Genomic DNA, 25,315 nt, shown 5'->3' with positions numbered 1-25,315 from the left:
CTTTATTCCTAGAACTCACCTTAGCAACAAAATTTGCCTTTGGACTTTTCATCAGAGCAGGCGCCACCAGATCCACAAAACAGATTTTGGTTAAGGGAGTTGGTCCAAAGTAAAAAATAACGTGAACTTTCCTCAGCAAAAGTCTTTTTTTGTACAGAAGAGCCGAGTGTTTTCCTCAGTGTGCGGTACAGAGGAGGCCCAGGTTCTGAATCCCTAATGATCTCTTCAATGCTGTTTTTCCCTTTTGTGTTTTTCAGGTACTCTCCCCTGGGTATCGCCTGCCTGATCTGTGGGAAGATCATTGCAATCAAGGACTTAGAAGTGGTTGCTAGGCAACTGGGGATGTACATGGTAACAGTGATCATAGGCCTCATCATCCACGGGGGCATCTTTCTCCCCTTGATTTACTTTGTAGTGACCAGGAAAAACCCCTTCTCCTTTTTTGCTGGCATTTTCCAGGCTTGGATCACTGCCCTGGGCACCGCTTCCAGGTAGAGAACAAAAGAAATCACCTTTCTCTTTGCTCACTCTTTTGCCCTCTTTGCCATTTCTCATTTCTCAAAACCCTCCCATCACAAAGTTCAGTAAGAACACTTGGCACACATTACTAAGATCTTTTGGAAAAGGCGAATGATTTGAATTTTTGTCTCCTTCTAGGAACTTCTGAGCCTTCTGGTGAACATTTTTGCTGGTTTGCAACTATATTGGAAATACGATCTCACATTAAATTTTTCAGATAAATGCATGCTATTTGTTTGCATGCCTAATTTGCCATTTAAATCATTAGTTTAGTTTTAGATGTTTTCTAAAGGGAGTGTAACAGGATATTTTTCAATAAACATTTCACCTGTGATTTGGAAAATGCTATCACAAAATATTACTCTTTGAAGATTTTGGTAAATAAATTTTCGAAAGTAGGAGAAGCAGCTTTTACAAAGTAAATGGTATGTTAGGTCAGACTTTTTCTAACAAAATTCGGCCAAGTCTTTGACCTCGACACGAACCTCTAATGGATTATTTTTCCCCAGAGTTAACTTGGCATTGATGAAGAATCAGTTCCCCCTTTATTACTTAGTTCCAGTGCCTAGAAAGCCAAAGAGGACCCCAGAGATATGTAGAGAAAAATCATTTTTTGGACTATCATCTTGGACTGACTCTAACAAAAACAACCCAAAAAATGAACAAGAAGAAATACATAAGAAACGTCTTACAATTAGGCTGGGCGCAGTAGCTCATGCTTGTAATCCCAGCACTTTGGGAGGCCTCAGCAGGCGGATCACTTGAAGTCAGGAGTTCGAGGCCAGCCTGGCTAACATGGTGAAACCCTGTCTCTACTAAAAATACAAAAATTAGCCAGGTGCGGTGGGGGGCGCCTATAATCCCAGCTATTCGGTAGTCTGTGGCAGGAGAATTGCTTGAACCTAGGAGGCAGAGGTTGCAGTGAGCTGAGATTGCATCACTGCACTCTAGTCTGGGTGACAAAGTGAGGCTCCATCTGAAAAAAGAAAGAAAGAAAGAAATGCCTTACAATTGAGAATTTTTAAGACTAGTGTTTTACTTTCAGCTTGCAATCATTGTTTTATTTCTGCACATATGTCCTTGGGTCACAAAACTAAGACTGAATCATAAAACAGGTGGCAGGGAGGCAAGCAAATTCTGAAACCCATAGCTCATCATTCAGGTCCTTGTTGCAGAACCTGTGCCCATGCAATGCTAGGGAGGTGCCACTCCATGACACAGCAGGGCCTGTTGCTCCACGGCTACTGAGCAGGCAGTCAGGTTTCCCTTAAGTGACCTAACAGACCAATAATGCCAACCACCTGGGAAGCCAAATTAAATTTCTGTCTTGCAAATCAATGAGGATTCAGTGCTAGTAGAAAATGGGGTTTCAGACAAAGCTGGAATATATACAATCTTAAGGGTCTAGATTCTTCACCCAGTTTCCGAAGATGAAGGAAAACACTTCAAAATTTCCTTCTTGATTTATAAATTTTCCATGACTAAGTATCTCTATCCATACAGATCTTCACTTGAAGAAAAAGAGAAAAAAAAAAACCCAACCTGGTTTAATTTTATTTTTGTTTTCTGGTTATAAGCCTGGTAGCTCATACTTTATCTCATACCAGGCTCATAACCAGAAAACAAAAATAAAATAAAATTTCTGCAGGCTCATTGTGAAAAAGTTCAGGCAGTGAATACAATTCTGAAGAAGAAAATGAGCTTTGCCAATTATTCTATCACCCAGTGATAACTGGTCATAACCTTTTAATTAGTCTTTAGTTATATATCTTTCAAGTTCTTACTATGTATGTATATATTGTTTTATAAATAGCTATTTTTTTACCAGTCAACATATCATAAAAGTTGTATCTATTGCAATAGACTTTACTACCATTTTTTAAACTGCATAATAATGCACTGTATGTACTACAATGCAAACCCCACCCCGTCCTAGCCACAGTGATGTATATTTAAGGCATGTCTATTAAACAGGGCTGTGACAAACATCCTTACAAATACATCTCTGCAAGGTTGTATGATGATCCCCTCAGGATAAGTGGAATTTCAGAGTCAAATGGTATGCACATTGACGGTTTTGAAGCACGTTACCAGATTGCTATTCAGAAAAATGTATTATTTTATGTTCCCATTAACTGGGGTTTGAGGGTGTGCCCATCCCTGCTTGCTTACCAGCTCTGGATATTACCAGTCACTTTAATGCTTTCCAGTCCTATTGGGTGAAAAGTAATCTCATGGGATATGCATATCTTTACTTCTCCTTCCGCTCCCCTTTCCCCTGCCTTGTGAATTGTTCATGAACTTGGTCATTTTCCTGTTGAGGTATTCGTCCCTTCCTGATTGATTTTCAAGCTCTCTTTTTGTATAAGAATATTAGCTCATGTGTCACAAGTTGCAAATAATCCTCATCTTCACTTGACATTTGTCTTAAAAATTTACTGTGCTTTTTGCCTCTAGAAGTTTTAAATTTGTACTTAGTCAAAGCTATCAATACTTTTCTTTAGAATTTAGAATTTAGATTTTGCTTAGGAATAGCTTCTCCAAGTTAATACAATATGACTTTTTATTTTCTTCCAATACCTTTATGGTTTAGATCTTTCAACTATTTCAAAAATATTAGTATTATTTTCTTTTGAATGACTAGACCATTATTTCAGTAACTTTATAAGACAAGGTCAATCTTAAGGGGATTTGCATGGCCCAAATTTGTATTTAAATCAGAGACAAATGCTCAGATTATCCAACCAAGGCTGCTAATATTAGATCAATTTCTTCCTCTAACTCTGTATTTCATTTGAAAAAAAAAAAAGTGGTTTTAATCTTTAGTTAAAATGTGATTTTTGCCTGGATGTGGAATTTCTTTTTTTAAAAGGCCATGTGGCGTGAGTCATGTACCGAGAATTAACTGAAGGTTTCTTTGCCATCATGGTCACAGAGAAGAAAAAAAAAATGTAAAACCCAGGGACAGCCCACAAAATATCCTTCCTGCCTCCTCGGCCCTTGTACAGAATAAAGATGTTGAGGGTAGTTGAACGGCTTTTCTCAATGGTTCCAGAGGCTGGTGTCAGGGAGGACAGAGGGAGTGGGGTGGCCTGAGACTGACCTGTCTTCAGCTCTCCAACTTCAGTGCAGTCTGTTAAAACTAATATGTAAAAAACAAAAGAAGCATTTCAAATATCTGACAGTTATTATTAGCAACATTTGAAGGCTGTCATATGGCTATTGAGGCAGGAGCCAAAAAAGCAATGTCAGAATGTCAGCCCGTCCACACAGGAAAGCTTGAAATTAAAATTCTCAAGTCTTAGTTTGATTGGGTGGGTGGGTTTTTTAAGACATAAAGCCTGTCCAGTAGAGAAATAGAGGATATTTTTATACTTACCAATCATCTTTCCCAGTCTACTTAATTGTCCAAAGACCATTTGATGACATTTTGGAAAAATGAATGCAATAATAAACATAAATGTATGCCAGCAATCCCAGAAGTGTCCTTAGATTTGAGAATGCTTGCAATCGAGAATCCTGGCCACCAACCACAACTGAGCAGTCATCTCATACCAGTCCTGGTGTCCTGGCAACCCTTCGAAAGGGCCCAGGAAAGGATGGGGCAAGAGGAAGAAAGGGACACTGACTTCTCATTAAGATAGCAAGCCAGGTCTGATGCCATCCCCTGCATGCAAATGAGGCCAGGCTCCACCTTTGCCCTCGGTTTGCAAGATTTTAGTTATGAGATGTCCCCCAACAAACAATTCTTCTTCCTACCCCAGACCAAGAAGGAGGCATGAGACAGACTCCTGACTTGAAATCACAAAGAATGTTCTGGTAAGAGAAATCTGGCTCTCCTAAGGTTGTTTTAGGAGCTCGTGGGCCAGTGGTTTGATAAGATGCACATCTGGGCATCCCTAGTTTTAGGGCTTCTGATTCGTTGGTTCTGGATAGGCCCTGGAATCTTCATTTCATTTAGCTTCCCTGGAGCAGATGGTCTTCTCCCACTCTTTGAGAAACCAAGACCTCTACAGGGATCTATGTCCAGTTTGGTCACTAATTCTGACCAGTAGAAGGAGGAAACTTTGACAAAAGCTGTAAGTGCAAGAGAGAAAACACCTCCAAATGTTATCTGCATTGCAGGTTTTCTAATTCACTTTGCTAAAGTTTGAATAGAAAAAAATCAAGAGGATGGACCATGAAGCACTTCCATGGCAGTTTGAGTGTTCTGCATTGCTTTCTACATTACTTAAACTTTGCAGCAAATCCACTCACCCTCCCAGGCACTTCTATCCACATGGAAATAATATTCTGGCCTTTAGCAACCCTTATTGTTTATTGGTCTCCAATTTTGAAGACATATGAACATGTCAGGAATTCTGGCCTTCGAGGCTGGGTCATGTGGTCACGAATCCACATCCCAGGCCTGGGAGGAGTGGGGGTGAAGTCACTTCATATTTAGTCTTTGATTTGCTAATGAGCACATGCTTTCCTGCTCCATGTCATTGAAGTGACTGTAGAATTTGGCTGATGAGCATATATCAGGGTGTTGGACTATCTCTGAGGTTCCCCAGTGAATTGATTGAAGCTCAGGTTCATGCTAAAGGGTGCTGGACATGTTTGTTGTTATGGAAATTAGCAAGCCCAGCTCAGGGCAGTTTCCCAGGGCTAAATGCAATCCATTCAGTCATTTTATCGGAAACAGCATTTCTAGCATGAAATTATGGGTTATTCAAAAATTCCTCATCCCATTTTGCTGTTGATAGCTGATTCTTTTCTGACATAGCTGGTTTTTTTTTTTTTTTTTTTTTGCAACCCAATTAACATGGGCAATCAGATGCACTTCAATATCGAATCCAAGATGGAAACAGTGGCCAAAAGAAAAAATCTTCAAGCTCTGAGTATATCTCCAAAACCAGAACCAACGAAAATATTTTGCTGCCTATTAGCGTCTTAATAAGATTGAATTTGAGCCTCCAACTCACGAGTTTTTAATCTGGCTCCAGATACTGCTTTTTTGCATGTCACATTGCTTGATTGACACAAAACAAGAAAAACTAAGGATGCAGTGGCATTCCAGTTTATGCATTGTCCTGCTTCTCTAAAGTGGACATAACCCTGTCTCTCTCTTTCTCTTTGTTCTCAGTGCTGGAACTTTGCCTGTCACCTTTCGTTGCCTGGAAGAAAATCTGGGGATTGATAAGCGTGTGACTAGATTCGTCCTTCCTGTTGGAGCAACTATTAACATGGATGGTACAGCCCTTTATGAAGCGGTGGCCGCCATCTTTATAGCCCAAATGAATGGTGTTGTCCTGGATGGAGGACAGATTGTGACTGTAAGGTGAGAAGGGTGGGGCAAAACACAAAACAACCTCTACCCTGTTTCCCCTCCACACTAACTCCATGTGACAGAGGCCACTTGAATTTCATTTCTGCTGGTGGAAGACAATGAAGGTAATAAAAAAAGAGGAATTATTGGCAGCCTTCAAAAGGAAAAGATTGTGACAAGAAAGAAGACTCTTATTAATACCTCCTGTTTATATTGCACAGGTCTTCTTGCTTTAGAAATTGGATATTATTTGATTTTTAGCAATCCTGTGATGGAGGCAGGGTAATTTCTTTGCCCATTTAATAGACAAAGAAACTCAGGCACCAAGAGGCATGGTAGTTTGTCCATGGCTACAGCATGGCTGTAAGTGAGGCCAACATCAGTAATGATTTGGCAGGACTGTAACTGAGGCCAACATCAGCTGACTCTGGATCCAATTTTTGTTTCACTGAAATATGCTCCCTTCAAGATTCCATCACCAGAGGGTAATGGCAGAAATTACAAAATACTGGAAGAGATTCCTCAATATGACATATAAGATTTTATTACAAATAAATAGCACGCAGTTTTGTTTTTACTAAAGCTATTTTTATTTAAATGTATTCATCATTTAAAAAATTCAGAAAGAACATTTTCCTAAGAGATGGTTAAAAATGCATTGCCTCACCATAAACTTAAAGATCACACCTACTAGCCAAGCCAACACTCTGTTTCTTGCTTACAGGTTAAGTCATTGAAAATATCAGTCTTCAACCCTTTCAATGTTATATTGACATTACAGCATGAAATAAAGCTTTCTGCAATCATCATTTTAATATTATCACTCCCAACCCATCTAAATGCTTCAATTAAGCCAGAAGCCAATTTCTGCCTTATGTCATATCCCTACTCTCAGTCTCAATTTCCTCATCTATAAATAAAGAAGGTATTCATGATTTGGGGCTAAAAGTTGGTAGTTCATGGATGGACTCCCAGCCCAGAGTGTTGCTTTGTTTGCCTTGAAATATATTGTAAAAGATTAGAATTTCATCCTCTTATGAGACAGCTGCCCTTCAGTTTCCCACAGTCTCCCCTGCTCCCTATTACTTATGCCTGGCCTGCTGCACCTGTCACCACAGCTTAGCCCTTTAAGACAACGGAGTTTGTCAGTCTTGGACTCAACAATTTATAAGTTTTATTTCCCCTCTCAGATTCTATGTGATCAGAAAACATAGGGAGTAAGTGGGTAACATTCTGTGTGACAGATGTACTTGTAGTAGAAAGAGAATTCCAGATATTAGAACAGCCAAGGCCTGGGTGATTCACTTTAGGAAATGAATGAGGTAGACACTGGAATACACTTTCATCCTCCATGATGATAATCACTCCGCTCTTTGGTTCCTCTGAGATGGCAGACTCTTTCCATACATTGCTTTGGACATGCCCAGCAGTCCTGAAGAGAAGGAATAGTCATTATTCCCATTTTACAGAGGAGGCATGTGAGGCTCAAAGAAATTATCTGACAAACCTAGGTCTCATGGCTATGGGTGCCAGAGGCACAAGTCAAATTTCTATTCCACAGTTTACCTCTTCCAACCACAGGTCATTTCTTCTTTCTGACTATGACTCAAAAAAAGACATTAGAATAGTATTTTTATTGACTTTTTCCATTGGGCATTAGAAGGGGCAATAGTTTTTGGTTCAGGCTAAGGCACTAGCTTCTTTCTCCCACTTCAAACCCTGGGCAGCACTGTCAATCTCTATATTAGATACTTTGGTAATAATCTGGTGTCTGCTTGGTTCATGTTATTCAACAGCCCATTCTCTGGTAGGCCTTTAGTGGGCTAGGGCCATTTTAGGAGATCTCTCCTAAGAGGCAGTGTTCATTTGGGTCTGATGTCTCTACATGCTCAGGCTTTTTAAAAGTCCAAGCTCAGGGACCACCCAGTGTCTGTAGCAGTGCTGGAAATTTGCTCTAATCATGTCCTCTATGTGTTCTAGGGGCTGATATTGCCATGGAATGGCCACTTCAGAGCCTTTGCTTGATCTATCTAGCTCTGAGGTATTCAACCACCTCAAGGACATTTTTGTTAAAACACAGCTTTCTCCTCTCTCCTTCTAACCATTCCAGAAGATTTAGTGAATATCTCACATGCATCTGAGTTCACTTTAGCAACTCACTCAGCAAATAGAGAAAAGAAAAAATTCACCATGTTTAATACACACACACACACACACACACACAATATGAAAACATGAAATAACAATCACATTTATTTAATCAGCTAGAATGTATCATCTGAAATGTCTCCCAGTGGTTCTCTTGCTAAATTATCTCACCTTATACATAGATAAGGAAACAGAGGCTCAGAGAATAGATCACACACAGCCGTCTAGAGGAACAACTATAATTTAAGTTTCCAAATGCTGGCATATGCTTCCATTTATTTAACTTGTGATCCTAGAAGCAGCCCTAAAAAGTAGATATTGGGTTCTATATTTTACAGATGGAGAAAATGAGGCACAGTAAGTTGAGGTAACTCGGCCAGAATCACGCTGTTTGTAACAGGCAGAAATGGGATTTGAACCCAGGCCACCTTACTCTGGGGTTTGTGTTTTTAACCATTACACACACTGCCTCCACTATACTATACTGTTGGGTTGCAAAATAATAATAATTTTATATATATATATATATAAAATAAAATCTTCACAACCACCCTATGAATTATATACTGTAAGGGAGCCTCAGTTTCCTCATCTGCGTAATGGGAACAATAACAAATTCTAGGGTGGCTGAGAACATGGTGCCTGGCTTATAGTCTCTTATCAGTATGAGCCAGGCACCAGTCAATAAATGTTAGCTTCTATTATTATTATTGATGTCTAATAAAATGCACAATACTCCTAGAATATTAAAGAAGAATGTGGCTGTGACATCATGAGTACCATGATGTTACTGACAATGGAAAATATACTTCAGGTCAGAAGATCAAGCCTTTCTAAATTATGTCCTAACGGATATCACGAGACTACTAACCTCCCTTGCTTTAAAACTCAAAGACGAAAAGGGCTTCTTAAGAAAGTCTTTTGCCAAGCAAAGGTAATTTCTGGTATCTCGCCTCTTGGTCTTGATGGTAACCATATTTTCCATTAAGTTCCCACTATTAGATGGGAACTTACAGATGGGAGAATGGACCAGTGAGTGATTGAATTTGTGCTTAAATTCTATAAATTTATCTACACAGGGGTTGTTTTATATTAACTGATACTACTAAGCATTTTCACTTGACAAAAGATGAGTTTGACCATATACATTTAAATCTCTGGCCCCTGGGTGGATTCAGTCAAATCTTCCTAAATTGTAGACACCACAAGGGCTACCTCTGGGGCACCCACCATGGGTTTATATACTTCATGCCTGCAGTTTGTTTGGAGGAAAATAGCCAAATCTATCTTCAGGCTGCGCTTCCAAGTAAAATTTTCATTTCTCTCCTTTCACTGCATGTAGGAAAATAGTGATTAGAAATTCTTAGCATTTTTATTAATTCATAGAATTTTCAGTGTAGGGAGGGATCAAGGCCATCAAGGACAAGTGTGGCATTGAAATCAAGCAGACCAGTGTTCAAATCCCAGCAGACCATGTTCAAGCTGTGTGACCTAAGTTTCTCCACCCATCCTATCTGTGTTTTCGTCATGGTGAAAGCAGGTGTTACCATATATGTCCCTTGCAGGGTTACTGTGAGGTTTTGCTCTGATATTGTGTGTCTAGTATCTTAACAGCTTCCAGGAACCCTAGAGAAGTGAGCCAGGGGAGTGGAAGGCCAGGCAAAGCAGAAGGCAATGAGGGATGCAGGGAAAATCACCGCCCAAGAAGCTCTTGCAGGGCTTAGAATTCCACACACAGAGACTGTGCCTACTGGAGGGTGAGGGTATTATTAAGGACAAGAGGGGAAAGCAAATTCCAGGAAGAATTATCTTTCTAAGACTTTGTCTCACACAACCAAAAGATAACCAGATAATGTTAATGTTAACCACAGTGCAAAGGGATATGCAAGAGTGACTCAGAGCAACTGATGCTGTGTATAAAACAGTCAAGGTAAAGACTGTTGGAACTTGGGGAGATCCCCTTCCCTGGTGTTCTGTCTGTTTGGGAAACAGTTGAGAATTCCCATCTTCCAGCTTTCAGGGCTTTAGGGAAGTTTTCATTGCAAAGCAGCCTGGTCCTGTCCAGATTTCTTGATAAGAAAAACAATTCACATTCACTGGGCGGGGTTGGGGTGGGGGAGTTGCAATGTGCCCAGCCTCTTGTAAGTGCATTTTAATTTATTAGCTCCTGAAAGCTTCTGACCACCTCATGAGAGAGATACCATTACTATCTCCTTTTTACAGACGAGGAAGTCAAGACACAGGGAGGTTAAGTTGCCTGTAGTCATGTGGTTAAGTGGCAGAGCTGGAATTTGAACTCAGGTTGTTCAACTGCAGAACTTTCACGGCTGAGCACTCCACACTGTACCTCCTGTGACCCAGATGGATTCAAGGAAATTGGAGTGCTCTGAGCCTTGACACCATGGAGGGGGAGGGGAAGGGTGTGGTTGGGGGTCTGTAGATCACACCCAGGGCAAGTGTCTATGCAAGGATGGGCCTAAACCTGGGAAGGATGGCAATAGGGGAAAAACAGCTCAAACCACAGGCTCTCCAGGGGCCTTAATCTTCCAAACGTAAGATTAGGTATACTCAGCGATAAGACCCCAGGATTCTGTGCTTGGTCAACTGATGGCCTGAATTTAGTTGAAACAATTTGAGAGGCTGCCTCTCAGCTCATAAAATTTCTAGTATTTTGTAATTACAAAGAAAGCAGTCCCCCTTACCTTTTGGCACCCACAAAAACAACTTGGGAATCCATATTTCCAAAGTACTCTTGGATATTTTGATATGACATTTTGATATGACAGCTTTGTACAAATGGCATCCAGAAAAGAGGAAAAAGAGTCACTGCCCTTTGCCAGACCACAGAGACTCCCTGGTGTCAGGACAGGGCACTTGAACTCCAGATTAACCCTCTCCCAGAGACAAACTTCAAAATGGTGCTGGGTGTGGCCCTGGCATTGCTTGGAAAGAACTGATGAGATGCTTCAGAAAGAAAGCCTTCCTTTCTTTCATTATCATTTCTTGGCATCCCCTTTCTAAATAATGTATTTTCCAGCCCATGGTGAGGCATCCAGGCGCCTGATGCTTAGTGTCATTTGGAATCTGTTGATTTGTTTCCCTGATGTCCAACTCAGTTGGGTCTGGATATTTGCTATTCTGAGTTCTCATGTTAACCTTGGCAATGGCCTTCTTAGACCCTTGCCACATAGTCCAAAAGCCTCTGGTGCTCACAGAGACGTAAAAGCATCTGCAGAAATGAATGCAGTTGTGTTCCCATGGGAGGATTAAGGGCGATTTGTTTTTATCTTTAATATTTCCTTGCCTGCTTTTAGAGCCACGCTTACCTTATTTGAGCCCTGTGATATATTAGACTAACTGGATAGCATGATGGGAATAAGGCTCCAATCCATGAATTTATAAGCTTACATCATAGTTGAGCAGAACCCAAATAGCCCTTAATCCTTAATTCCTGGGTCTTAGTATTTTAGATTTCTCTATTCCTTGGTGGAGAGTATGGGGTGGGGGTTGGGGGATGAATTTTATGGCTGCAGGAAAATTAGAGCTTAAAATTGCCAGGGTTGGTTTTGCTAAGATTCTTTCCATTTCCATGACCTGAACTTCTCTGTTCTCATAGCCTCACAGCCACCCTGGCAAGCGTCGGCGCGGCCAGTATCCCCAGTGCCGGGCTGGTCACCATGCTCCTCATTCTGACGGCCGTGGGCCTGCCAACAGAGGACATCAGCCTGCTGGTGGCTGTGGACTGGCTGCTGTAAGTGTCTGTGGATGGGGTTCTGCTGGGACTGTGAGTACTGCCTACCAGGGATGGACAGGTGGCAAGGTTGCAACCAAGATCTTAGCTAATCCCCATGGCAACTCCCTCACTCTTCCTTCCTCCTTCCCGCTCACATTTACTGAGTACCTATTTGAGAACCAAAGAAGAAAAAGATGAAATATTTGAAGGCGTCACAGTCTAGTGGAGGAATCAGAGAGATTATGACACAAGGTTAAAAGTACAGTAATAAGGAACCAGCTACTGATGCATTCAAAGAATCTCAGAACATTATATTGAATGAATAGAGCCAGACACAAAGGAGTATGTACTGTATGATTCCATTTACATGAAGCTCTAAGAAAAGATGATGTACCACATATTAATAGAAAGAGATCAGTTGGGGCTGGGTGCGGTGGCTCATGCCTGTAATCCCAGCACTTGTGGAGGCCGAGGCAGGTGGATCATCTGAGGTTAGGAGTTCAAGACCAGCCTGGCCAACATGGTGAGACCCCATCTCTACTAAAAATACAAAAAATTAGCTGGGCGTGGTGGCATGCGCCTATAATCCCAACTACTCAAGAGGCGGAGGCCGGAGAATTGCTTAAACTTGGCAGGCGGAGGTCGCAGCGAGCCGAGACTGTGCCACTGCCCTCTAGCCTAGGGGACAGAGTGCGGCTCTGCCTAAAAAAAAAAAAAAGAAAAAAGAAAGAGATTAGTGGTTTCTTGGGCCAGGTATAGGGGGATAGAGATTAACTGGGAAGGAACATAAGGAAACCTTTGGGAGTGACAGAAATGTTCCATATGCACAGGTATGCACAGGTGTCTGCGTTTGTCAAAAGTCTTCAAACCACGCACTTAAAATGGGTATGTTTTGTTGTATGTAAATTACGCTTCAATAAAGTGATTAAAACACAGCACACACATAAAAGCACAGTGATAGAGAGAGGCCTTCATCCCAGTCAAGAATGGAAAGACAGACCGGAGAATATCAAGAAACATGAAAGTGGTTACTGAATTTGAGTGTTCACTAGGTTCCAGCTACTAGACTGAGCACTTTACATCTTCCTCTTTAACAGCCTTGAAAGTTACATGTTATTATTCCCACTTTATAGATGAGGACACTGAGGTTTATAGAGGTAAAGAGACTTAGAAATGGACAGATATTCGACCCTAGGTCAGCCTGCCTCTGGAGCCTGACAAATTCTTGTTTATGGTCACATTCAAGCTTCTAAAGGCAGTGGTAGCTGAGCTGAATCATAACCAACAGGTAAAAGTTTCTCAGGTGTATGTAGGGAGATGGGGAGACAGGACATTCCAGTCAAGGCCAGCCTGCACAAAGGCACTGAGGCTACCAGCAGTGTGAGGATGTACAAGTGGTCTGGTACTCTTGGAGGCAGGGCGTGGTGAAAGGTGAGCAAGACGGACATCCTCAAAGGCCATGCAGAGAAACTTGAACTTGACCATGTTTGGTAGTTCAGCTACATTTCCCAGTGAAGGACATTTTCCTCATGTAGAATACTCACTGCCCATTCACAAAGGTGGGAAAGTCTAACCAGATGGTCTTCGATAAGGGGGTTGGAATGGATCCCCTCTAAGTGCCCACTTGGGCTTGGATGTTCTGTGAGATGTAATCTGATGCCTCCTGTCCAGCACTGGAGTTAAATGATAGGGCCTCCGGCAATGCCAGTCTTCAATGTCAGAGGCACAGAGTGACAAGTGCTGGCCCAGAGTCCCAAGGCCAAAGTGCCCACACTTATTTTTCAAACTGCCTGACTTGCCAGTAGCAAATTTTCTGACATTTATTGGCATTGATTTTAAGAGCCAGAAACCACATTTTTCTTTTTTTTCAGATGGAGTCTTGCTCTGTTGCCCAGGATGGAGTGCAGTGGTATGATCTTGGCTCACTGCAACCTCTGCCTCCTGGGTTCAAGCATTTCTCCTGCCTCAGCCTCCTAAGTAGCTGGGACTACAGGCATGTGCCACCACACCCGGCTAATTTTTGTATTTTTGGTAGAGACAGGGTTTCACTATGTTGGTCAGGCTGGTCTCAAACTCCTGACCTCAAGTGATCGGCCCACCTCAGCCTCCCACAGTGCCCAGCCACTGTGCCCAGCCTCAGAAACCACATTTTGTGGACTTGAGTTTGTTCCTCCTTCCCACTCCCAACCTTCCAAAGAGAGGAAAATGCAAGTGGCCGAAGGGAGGAAGGACAGCTGGGAAGGCTAGAAAGAAGCCTGACTTCTCCATAAGATGTGCCTGCCGTTGGTGCAGACAACAGGGCTTAGGTTAGAAATAAGAAGTGCCCAGCACTTTGGGAGGCCAAAGCGGGCAGATCACCTGAGGTCGGGAGTTCAAGACCAGCCTGAACAACATGGAGAAACCCCGTCTCTACCAAAAATGCAAAAATAATTAGCCAGGTGTGGTGGCATATGCCCGTAATCCCAGCTACTTGGGAGGCTAAGGCAGGAGAATCACTTGAACTTGGGAGGCGGAGGTTGCAGTGAGCTGAGATCGTGCCATTGCACTCCATCCTGGACAACAAGAGTGAAACTCCATCTAAAAAAAAAAAAAAAACAGAAGTAAGAAGTGGCTCCCTGAACAGAATCAGTTCAACTTGGGAGGGCTGCAAGAAGGCCATGGATTTTCCTGATTGGCTCCTTCACCATCAGAAAATGCTCAGGAAATACCTTTAGCGGAAGGTGACAAGCAAACAAAATAGCCTCATCTCTGTCTCTGCCAGTCTCTCAGGTGGTGGTAGTGGCGTCCCTACCTGCTAGCTTGGTTATTCTCTGTGTCCTATATTGACCCCAAAGGACAGCCTTTCTCATGACATCTGTTCAGACAAGGCAGCTGAGAGTCAATGGTGGTGTATGGGTGGGAAGGATTGTGAGAGAAGGGGATGAAGGATACAAAGGAATGGGGTAGGCCATAGATGGAAGGGGGACAAAGGGGAAATAAAGACATTGGCAGTGGTCTAGAGACAGAGCAAATAGTAGCAGCTCAATAAATGTGAGCTACTCTTAACCACATAGTTGCTGTGTGATAATTAGGGTCCATCCACATAGACGAAGGAAGCCATTTAAGTTCTGCTGGCTTTCCCCATGACTTGTTGCTTACTTAAACCCTTGACTCTTTGCCTCTGAAGTCTTTTCAATTCTTGTTGTCATTGAGGGTCCCTTGCCTGCTGCAACAATATTGCCTCATTTTTTTCTTGGGCTTATTTCCAAGGCTTTAAACCACCATTAGAAATTCATCTTTTTAAAAAATATTATTATAGAGGCTGCCCCCCATTATAATACAAATGCCTTTGAGTGGAAAAAAATGCACTAATATGATCAGGAGTGAGGAAAAGGGGCTGATATTTGGTGGGTACTGCAATGTCTTTACATCTGTCTCCATTTAATCCTTAAGGTGCCCTATGCTGTATTTCCAGATGAGAAAACTGGGAATCTGAAGGGTTGAGTCTTTTGCCTGATGCACAGCAGAGCTTGTATGGCCAGGTCAGGACACTTCACCCAACTCCACACAGCCTCCTAATTTGTACTAAGTGTTCTAACAGTGGGGAGGAGGAGCAGAGAGGCCCAGAGTTGGAACGATTGAAGAAGACACACTTATTAGGGCCACCCACTGGGCTATGGTTTGAATATTTGTCCAGTCCAAAACTCATGTTGACGTTTAATTGCCATTGTAACAATATTAAGAGGTGGGACCTTTAAAAGGTGATTATATCGTGAAGGTTCCACCCTCATGAGTGGGGTTGGTGCATTATAAAAGGGTGAATTCAGCTCCTTCTTGCCCTCTCTTTGTCTTTCTGCCTTCTGCTATGTCATGATGCAGAAAGAAGGCCCTTACCAGATACCAGTCTCTTGATCTTGGATTTCCCAACCTCCAGAATTCTGAGGAAATAAATTTCTGTTCTTTATAAATTACCCAATCTCAAGTATTTTGCTATAGCAGCACAGACTAAGACACACCTGATTCTGCATGCTAACCAGAGAAATATTTTTGACCTATTTTTTTCTTCTCTCAGCATGAAAATAAAACAAATAGGCTCAATGAGGACAAATGGGGTAAAATCAAGGTCTTGGCCACCCTTAGAATTCAAGTCTTCCAGCCCCAGTGGGTCTGCCATTGTAGGTCCTGGTCCTTCTTGGCAGTCACTTGTTTTCAAGCCTGTTGGATGCGAGTCACTTCATGAAACATTCAAAACCCTGCCTACTGCTGACCTAAATGTTAGCAAATGAAATAGGAGGGCTGGGCCCTCCCAGATCACCCCATGCAGGTGCTCACATGCTTACACTTGCAAAGGAAAGCAGAGCGTCCTAACTCCAGGGCTGAAGTGTGTCAGCAGGAGGGAGTTGGCTGAATTTTTTTTTTTTTAAAAAAGGATGATACATTTGGATTAACTATGTTGATGAAATCATATAAGAGAAAACCCCATCCTAGGCTGGAGCTGGGAAGAAAGGAGCAAATGAAGAGCTGTTGTCCAGTTCTGGGGCTCTGATCTCAAATGGAGGGAGGAGTGTGATCAAGGGAAAGAGAGTCTAAGAGGCAGGAGCCCTCGGTCTGAGCTCTGCACTTACTATCTAAAGGACCTTGGGCAAGTGACTTTCTGAGCCTCAGCTACATCATGTGTAAAATGGGGCAATAACATATCAGGTTGGAAGCAAGAGTCTAGGTTCAATGCCTTTGAGTGCCCTTCTAGTTTTAAGACCTAGAGTAGAATTCTGCTGGGGATGAATGTTTGTATACAAATAAGCATGAGCATTCCTTTTAAGAGGAAAAGAAAAAGGAAGGGTAGAGGATCCTGGGAAAATGTGTGTAGCTGTTTGTAGCTAGGTCAGATCTGCTTTGAATTAGTAATGGTGGCACATTCTTTCTCACCAGCAAGAGGAGTTCTGGAAACTAGCTCTTGGTTGTGAGCTCTGTGACTATTGGGTGCTCATTAGTGTGTAAGTGGTGGTGGGGGCTAAGATGAGATGGGGTGCAACTGGCCATTCCCTAGATAAGTAGTCTGTGGAGGAAAAGCAGAGAAAAAGAAAAGGGGGAAACTTCACCTCTTTAGCCAAGGTTTGTAAGCTTTCATAACTCTAGCAATTTTTCAATTTAAAACCAAACAAAGCCTACAGTGACATTTAATGTGTCACAGTGTTTGCCAACTGCTGGAGACCAGCCAGCCTCATTACTGCCCTCTAAGCCCTGGATGGTTTTCAACAGGCAGGCTTAGCTGCTCTGTAAATGTCATGGTGAAAACCAAGATTCTGGAGCCCTGAAAAATGCCGAGTCCCAGAGCACCGGATGAGTGGGACTGTTTAAAACCAGAACCTTCCCCTGGGTCCAGGAAGCCCTTTGTGTCAGGAGCCCTTGGCAGATATTTATAGGAGACCTTGCTGACACCCCAGTGTCTCTGAAGGAGGCAGGATGGAGTGGTAAATGGGAGCCAATACCAGGAAGAGGTAATAAATAACTGTGTCTGGCTACAGGTAGGAAAAGGAAAATCAAAATAAAGTGAAATCCAAGTGGACCTATGGCCCAATTCTCACATAAGACTCTGCTAGTGAGATCTTTTCTGGGCTCACATGTGCTAATTGGGGAATATAGTTGAGATGGCGCTTAGAAGGAAGACCTCAAAGAGCCTCCACCCTCCAGGAGGGCTCTGAAGCTCCTCCCATCAGCATTCCTCTCTGGAGAGAATAGAGCATTCATTCTCAAACTCGAGCATGCACCAAAATCTCCCAGAGATATATCTGAGGTGGGGCTGGAGAATTGACATTTCTAACAAGTTCCCAGGTGATTCTGATGATGCAATCTCCAGGGACTCTCCCTTCCAGAAGCAATGAACTAGAGACGGGGAAGGAAAACACGAGTTTCTGATTGTGGGTATATGAGCACCTCTACTTTTTTTTGAGTTAACTCTTGACAGTTGATGCATCCTTTCAAAAAAATAGATTGAAAAGATACAAGATGCAAATAGCTAATACTTAGTGAGTGCTCCTTAAGTGTTAGACATTGTTCTAAGCACTTTACATGGGCTCGTTTGAAAGTCACAGCAGATTATGAAGCAGCTAATAGTATTATCACTGTTTTACAGTTGAGAAAACAGGTTCAGAGATAAGTAACTTATCCCAATTTAGTGGATATTAACTGGCTGAATTGGGGTTCAAATCCAGATGATCTAGATATCGTTGGGTATTCCAAGCATGCTCATCTGAGTTCTGCTGTTTTAAAAATTTAAGACACACACATGCACGCGCACACACACACACACACACACACAAACTTAACTAACTGACCCTCCACTCATGGCTGGTGGAAAACAAAACTAATTCCTACATTAACCTTTTCTTTGAAGATTTTAGGGGCTTATGTCTATCTTAGTCTTTTGCTTTTATTTCCCACTTCCACTGAATTCTCTTTTTTACATCTTATCTCCAGTCTACATCAACCTCCCCATGGAATGTGGCCCCTTTTCCACTAAGTCCTTTCCTCTCTCACCAAAGTTTCTCTGACTTGAGGCAGCATAATTGCAGATCAAGGCGGGATGGGGCAGGGCTATAGTTCTGCACAGCAAAATCATTTTTTGATATATCACAAAATAAATGCATGTTCATAGCAAAGGGAAGGACAAAGTTCAAAAGAGTAATAAAATGAAAAAGAAGTCATCTCCCCTTCATCGACTGTTGAATCTCAAGTGTTATTTCACTGTTAATAATTTCAGGTAGCACAGACATAAAATAAAAATGTAATGTTAGGCATCTCCTTTTCTAAAAAATCTTTTAGTATTCCCCACCCCTGGGAATTTCCCCTTGGGCCTCCTTGTTCTCCATCTTTGAATATTTCCCCAGCTCTCTGGACACCCCTTTCCTTTTCATCTGTAAAGTAATCTGAGCTCTCTGTGCCTCTCTCCTCATCCTGCTAGATCATGGCCTGCATCCTGACTTTTTACCACCAAAATATCCAACCAGATGTTTTACTAAACAAAAACCAATTGTGTCTCTAGAGGTAATCTGCTTTCAAGTCTTAAACTCACAATCCATCCTGGTCCTGCCCCTTCCACATACCAGCCTCCCCATTCTCCCCTGCCCAGCCTGTGCCATAAGTAAATGAAACATAGTCTCAGTCCTCAAGGAGCTTATAGTCTAGTAATGGGGTCAAGAAATCCCAATGGAGCCTGCTAGGTGCAAAAAGAAATGGATAAGATGTAGGGAGGAATAAAAGAGAAAATGCTCTGATCCCCTTTTCACCTGGACTAAAAATGGTAATATAATGAGAAGCTTCTTCTGGGTCATATAAGCCTTTTATATAAAACAGCCTTGGTGGAGGACCTCTTGGTTGACAAGCATTCAATACATGTTAGCAGTTATTATCTTCTCAACATGCTTGCAGGTGAGTATCCCTCTCCATATGTTACCAATGAGAAAGCTGAGCAGGACAGGCAAAGAAATCTTTTCTTCTTGAGCTGGGAGTGTCATCCAGGCTGGTATCCAGACTTCACGCTCTTAGCCAATGCTTACGTGGATCTCCTTTTCCTCCCTAACCCCATGTGACTTTAGCCCTTGAATGCCCAGAGCTGTGCCAGCCTTCCTCGGGTTTGGGGCCTCAAGTGACCCCTCTTCCACAGCCTGCCCCTAAAGACAGTCCCTTGGCACCATGCATCCTGGGAGGCAGGTGCTATGTTTTGTTTCTATCAGTATTAAGTTGAACCATATGAAATTGCCAATATTTGACCTTTTTATATGGAAATAAATGGCAATTTCATATGGTTCAATCCAATGCAAGATACCAGATGAATTGTGGGTGACTCAGCTCCCTCAGCCCTGTTCTTCTCTGTGAACCAGGAGTTCCAGACGATTTCACATTTCCCTGTTGGAGGATTTAGACTGAGAGATGAAGATGAGAGAGAGTACCTTGGTACTTGTTTTTCTTTCAGTGAACCAGACCCAGTGACTCAGTGTGAAATAACTCAGTCAAGCCCCTCTCTCATTTTTGGTTCCTGGTGACCTCTAAAGCATAGCCGTGTCATCTGTAGAAAACCCATGAAATGCAAGATCTGCTTTCATCTTCATCCCCTTCTTGCAGTCCTGACACACAGCGTCCAGACCCAAAGATGGCATCACACACTCGAAAAGTTGTTTTTTACCAAGCCTTAAAGCTCCTGAGGGCAACACGAAAGACAGGGTTTCTTGAGTGGTGAGGGATGATTGTGAGAGAAAATGAAACTCTGCCTGTGGAGAAACTTTCCACACATGAACCACAAACCCCCATGTCCTGCTTTGGGCCCGAGTTAAACTTCCCCAGAGTTGGTCAGACATTCCCCTGGCAGCCTCAAGGGTGTTCTGCCTTGCAGCATTTTCAGAAAGGAAGACCCATGCAGAGCAGCCATGACCTACCTCCTGGCTGGGCATCCTGGGAATCTTCCCAGAATGCCTTGTGGCAGAGAAACCTGGCATGAGAGGGCTCTGTATTCTAGTTTAATCCAAATTGACAGCTTTCTGTTTAACAGATTCCCTTTAAAGTCCTGCCTTCTCACTTAGAAACCTATCTTCGTAATCTTACCTTTTACTCCCTCCCTTCTGTATTGATGGAATACAGTCCCTCCACCAAAGGAAATGGCCTTTATCTCCACTCTGGACTTCCATCCTCTCTGATCTGTCTAGGAACCTAACTTCATCGATTATTCCCTCTTCTCTGTATCTTCAGTTACTTCTTCCCCACCAACCTCTTCTCATTTTGATTTAAACATGTTCAAATATTCCACATCTTAAAACAAAACAAAAATTTGATCTTTCCATTTCCATCTGCCATTTCCTCTCCTTCCTTTCTCAATCAATCATCTTGAATAAGCTGATTATACATAATGTCTCCATTTCTTCACCTCACATTCCATTTTTTACCTATAGTGAGCTGGCTTCTCTCACTACCTCTGTATTGAAACTGCCCTTGCCAGGCCAATAGTGACCTCTTTGTTGTTAAAACCAAAAGAATCTTCTTTTTTTTTTTTTTTTTTTAGATGGAGTCTCGCTCTGTTGCCCAGGCTGGAGTGCAGTGGCACTATCATGGCTCACTGCAACCTTCGTCTCTCAGGCCCAAGCGATTCTCCCACCTCAGCCTCCAGAGCAGCTGGGATTACAGGTGCACGACACCACACCCGTCTAATTTTTTGCATTTTTAGTAGAGACGGAGTTTCACTGTGCTGGCCAGGCTGATCTCAAACACCTGACCTCATGATCCGCCCACCTCAGCCTCCCAGAGAAACTTCTTACCCTCATCTCACCTGATCCCTAGATAATAATTAGGGTTGTTTGCCACACCCTTATTTTGAAGCATACTTCCATTTGCTTACAAAATGACAAACTCTTCTAGTTTCCTTTCACTTTTGCAGGCTCTTATCTTGCCCATTCATTAAATGTTGGTTGACCTTAGTGTTCCAGCCTAGACTGTCTGCTTTTTACACTCTGCATTCTCTCCAAGGGTTAATTAAGCACCTCTGTGGCATCCTCAGCCTTCTCTATGGGATGAGTCCTATTATCATCTGCATCACAGATGTGTCTCCTGACCATCAGTCCATATTACCAGCCATCTGTGGGGCATCTGCTCATAACTGAGTCACATGCTTCACCCTCAACATGTCCAAACCAAAGCCAGAATCTTTCCCACTCCAACTGACCATGCTCCCTACATATGGTTACATTGTCTACTGGTTGCCCAAACCAGAAACCTGATAGGAATCTTTGACTCTTTTTTATTCCCTATAACCAATCAGTCTTCAAGTCCTATAATTCTGTCTCCTGAGTCTTGCTCAAATCCATCTTTCTCCAAACCCATCATATCCTCACTAACTGGATTTCACTCTTTCAGGCTTATGATTTTTTAGTTCGTTCTTCACAATGGAACAAACATGATCTTTTCTTTCAATGGCTCTTCATTACACTTGAGATAAAGACTAATTCCTGAACTTGGCTGATAAGGCCATACATGATTTGGTTAATTCTTACTTTCTGCATCTCTCACTATACTTGTTAGCCATCCTGAATTCATCTAAGTGTTCCTACCTCTTAGATTTCATGCATATTATTTCTTTCCTCTCTCTATCTCATTTTCTTGGACTTATCCTTAGGGCCCAACTCAAGACACTTCTACTTAAAGCTTTTCTTATGACCCAAGTGTGATAGTGTTCTACCTACATGACCCTGTAGCACTCTGTACTCATTTCTTTTTGAACATTTATCTCACTCTAGTGGAGGAGGTAGACAAATAAACAGTACGTGGGTTCTTGGGGAAAAGGGAGTTTAAGAAGGATTTTTGCTGCCTAAGCAATTTGCATAGTGCCCTTACACACTCTAAGATGCTTATTAAACATCTGTTGAATAAATAAATTCACTAACAAATAACTCAAAGTATTAGAGTTGATGTTTTCTTCTTTCTACTTAGCTATTAACAGGTGTAAGAAAAGGAACATTTTCTTGCTCATGTATGCCTGTAACCTACAATGAGTACTTAAAGCATGTCTAGTATTTCTCTTATTCCGCTTAGTACAACCTCCTGTGAAGTTGGGATTAGCCTCATTCCCTTGCTCAGGTGAAAAGTTATTTGCTCAAATGGGAATCAGAAGCCCTGGGTTAGTGTTCTCACCCAAGGTCCAGGGCCCTTTGCATCTTGATTTTACATCAAAAGAATAAAAGCATCAATCTGCTTTTATTGTTTTTTAAAAATTCGTTTTAAAATATTCTTTCATTCATTTTTGAGACAGAGTCTTGCTCTATGGCCCAGGCTGGAGTGCAATGGCACAATCTTGACTCACTGCAGCCTCTACCTACCGGGCTCAAACGATTCTCCTATCTCAGCCTCCCGAGTAGCTGGGATTACAGGCGCGCACCACCATGCCTGGCTAATTTTTGTATTTTTAGTAGAGACTGGGTTTAGTAGAGACCAGGGTGGTCTCGCACTCCTGACCTCAAGTAATCCACCCACCTCAGCCTCCCAAAGTGCTGGGATTGCAGGCGTGAGCCACTGCATCCGGCCGGTCTGCTTTTATTCTATGCAACTCTGTCTTCCATCCATTCCTGTCCTAATGGCTATTTCATTGGCCAGAGTTCTTTTTCAAATTCAAGGAGATTTGATGGCATGGAAGAGATGTGGTGGTAAAAAGAAAAAATGTGGGGAAAACTTACTCAGAAATCCTATTCCAAAAACTTGGCTGCTTCAGTGGCTGCTTCTGGAGAGCAAGGATTTGGTGTCAAGGGTTGAAGAAGCAGTCGTTTGTAAACTTATATCAACCACTTGAGTGGAAAAGGATGTGTTAAACTGGAAAAGTCATTAACCCTTTAGCATAATATTTTGTGCTTTTGTTCATAACATGGTATGTGAGTGGAGTTATCCCCGAAAAAGGTAGGACCCAGCACATAATGAGTGTCAACTATGGGCTAGGAACTGAATTTGTCTTCCCCAAATTCTACAAAGTATTAATAGTTATTTTGGCTACATGAGAAAAATTATGGTTGAGCAAGTGTCTTAGTCCATTCAGACTGCTATAACAAAATACTATAGACCAGGTAGGTGGCGTATAAACAACAAAAATTTATTTCTTACAGTTCTCTGGAGGCTTGAAAGTCCAAGATCAAGGCGCTGGGAGATTCTGTGTCTGGTGAGGGCCTGCTTCCTCATAGACAGCTGTCTTTTCACTCTGCCTCACATGGTAGAAGGGCCAAGGAGTCTCTATTGGGCCTCTTTTCTGAGGTCACTGATCCCATTCATGAAGGCTCCACCCTTGTGACCTAATCACCTCCCAATAGTCCCATCTCCAAATACCATCACCTTGGAGATGATTAGGTTTCATCATATGAATTTTGGGGGGATGCAAACGTTCAGATCACAGCAGTAAGTCATCCAGATCACACAGTTAGTAGGTGGCTGAGCTAGATTCAAAATCAGGGCTGTGTGGTTCCAGGGTGCTTCTCAACATGTGGCAGATGGTGGATTCTGGAATGGTACTGCCTGTGTTCACATTTGCTGTATGACTTTACTAGGATGTGAGACTTTGGGAAGCCACTAATCTCTCCAGGCCTTAGTTCTGTCATCTAGTAAATATGAATAATATTACCTCTTCAGAGTTACAGTGGGGGTTAATAAGGTACTATCTATAAAGTATATTCTTTGTTTTCTTTTCTTTTCTTTTTTTTTTTTTTTTTTGAGGCAGAGTCTCGCTCTTGCCCAGACTAGAGTGTAGTGGCACCATCTCAGCTCACTGCAACCTCTTTCTCCCCAGTTCAAGTGATTCTCCCATCCCAGCCTCCTGAGTATCTGGGATTATAGGTGCACACCACCATGCCCAGCTAATTTTGTATTTTTAGTACTGTATTGTTAACCAGGCTGGTCTCAAATGCCTGACCTCAGGTGATCCGCCCGCCTCAGCCTCCCAAAGTGCTGCGATTACAGGCATGAGCCGCCATGCCCAGCCTATAAACTATATTCTTATACATAGTAAGTGTGATATAAATTTAACCGTCATCATCATTATCACTACCACCACCACCATTACCTTTGGTGTCTTTCTTTGCCAATAATGCAAATTATTCTGGGCTATGAGATCAATGGGTACTCAGAGTATTGCTCTGAAAGACCTCGACATTCTTTGGAATTTTGCAGCTGGTCAAAAGTATTGTATATGTAAACTAAAAAGTATCTGAGTCAGGTCTCAATCAATTTAGAAGTTTATTTTTCCAAGGTTAAAGACATGCCCAGAAGAAAAAAACATGGAATCACAGAAACAGTCTGTAGCCTGTACTTTTCTCCAAAGATGATTTTGAGGGCTTCCATATTTAAGGGGGAAATGCAGACTGGAGGGAAAAGAGGGAGAGTCTGGTCACTTTACTGAATCCACATGTTGCCAGGGAAAAGAAGCTGGTAGGGCAATAGACAATTATGTATTTATCTTGTGCTCAGTAAATCGGCACTTTACATAAGATAAGGTGAACATAGAGTAGCTACCTGTGGAGATATTTAACTATTAGCTATCTGCTTAGGAACAGAAGGAAAGGCAGTTTCTTGCATGATTCAACTTTCAGCTTTTTTTTTTTTTTTTCCATTTGACATAGTAAATTGGGGGCTGGAGATTTTACTTTCCTTTCACAGATATATGACTCGGGATACATTCCAGGAGGGATTGAAAGTATAGTGGAGTAGCTCCAAAGTAGACCACAACTGTATAACGGACAAATAGTTCAGCTAGTTAGTTGGGAGCATTGCCATAGGAATTGTTGTGCTATTAAATAGGGTTAATGTTTTCAGGGGGAGATAGTAGCTTAACTAGCCATATTTGGATGATCTACCTAGAAGTTGCCACAAATATATTTGAATTGACTTGATAAAATTTATAATAATATTAAAATTATACATCATAGAATAAATAATTTTTTGAGTTCTTATTAAATGTCCGGAAGCATGTAAGCACTTTGTTATCTTATTTAATCTTCACAACAACCTTATGTATTGGAGATTTTTATTATTTTCATTTTATAAATGAGGCAACTAAGGCTCTCAAATGTCAAGTATGATCAGGGTTGTCAAACAGCCAAGGGACAAAT

At 42.0% G+C, this 25,315-nt stretch overlaps 1 protein-coding gene across 5 annotated transcripts in view; it reads left to right on the top strand.

The window, feature by feature from the left end:
- SLC1A2 (solute carrier family 1 member 2) overlaps nt 1-25,315 on the top strand; it is a 168,252-nt gene that overhangs the window by 126,878 nt on the left and 16,059 nt on the right. For all 5 annotated transcript variants that reach the window (XM_019036414.3, XM_019036412.3, XM_019036413.3 and 2 more), the window contains 3 exons: nt 258-491; nt 5,648-5,842; nt 11,595-11,729. In XM_019036414.3, the coding sequence (XP_018891959.1) occupies nt 258-491; nt 5,648-5,842; nt 11,595-11,729 (564 nt within the window). The remainder of the gene's footprint in view (nt 1-257; nt 492-5,647; nt 5,843-11,594; nt 11,730-25,315) is intronic.

The sequence above is a fragment of the Gorilla gorilla genome, chromosome 9 (assembly GCF_029281585.2).
Source record: "Gorilla gorilla gorilla isolate KB3781 chromosome 9, NHGRI_mGorGor1-v2.1_pri, whole genome shotgun sequence".
Taxonomy (NCBI): domain Eukaryota; kingdom Metazoa; phylum Chordata; class Mammalia; order Primates; family Hominidae; genus Gorilla; species Gorilla gorilla.
Note: the sequence above shows the minus strand (reverse complement) of the source record. Positions and strands in the feature narration are given on the sequence as shown.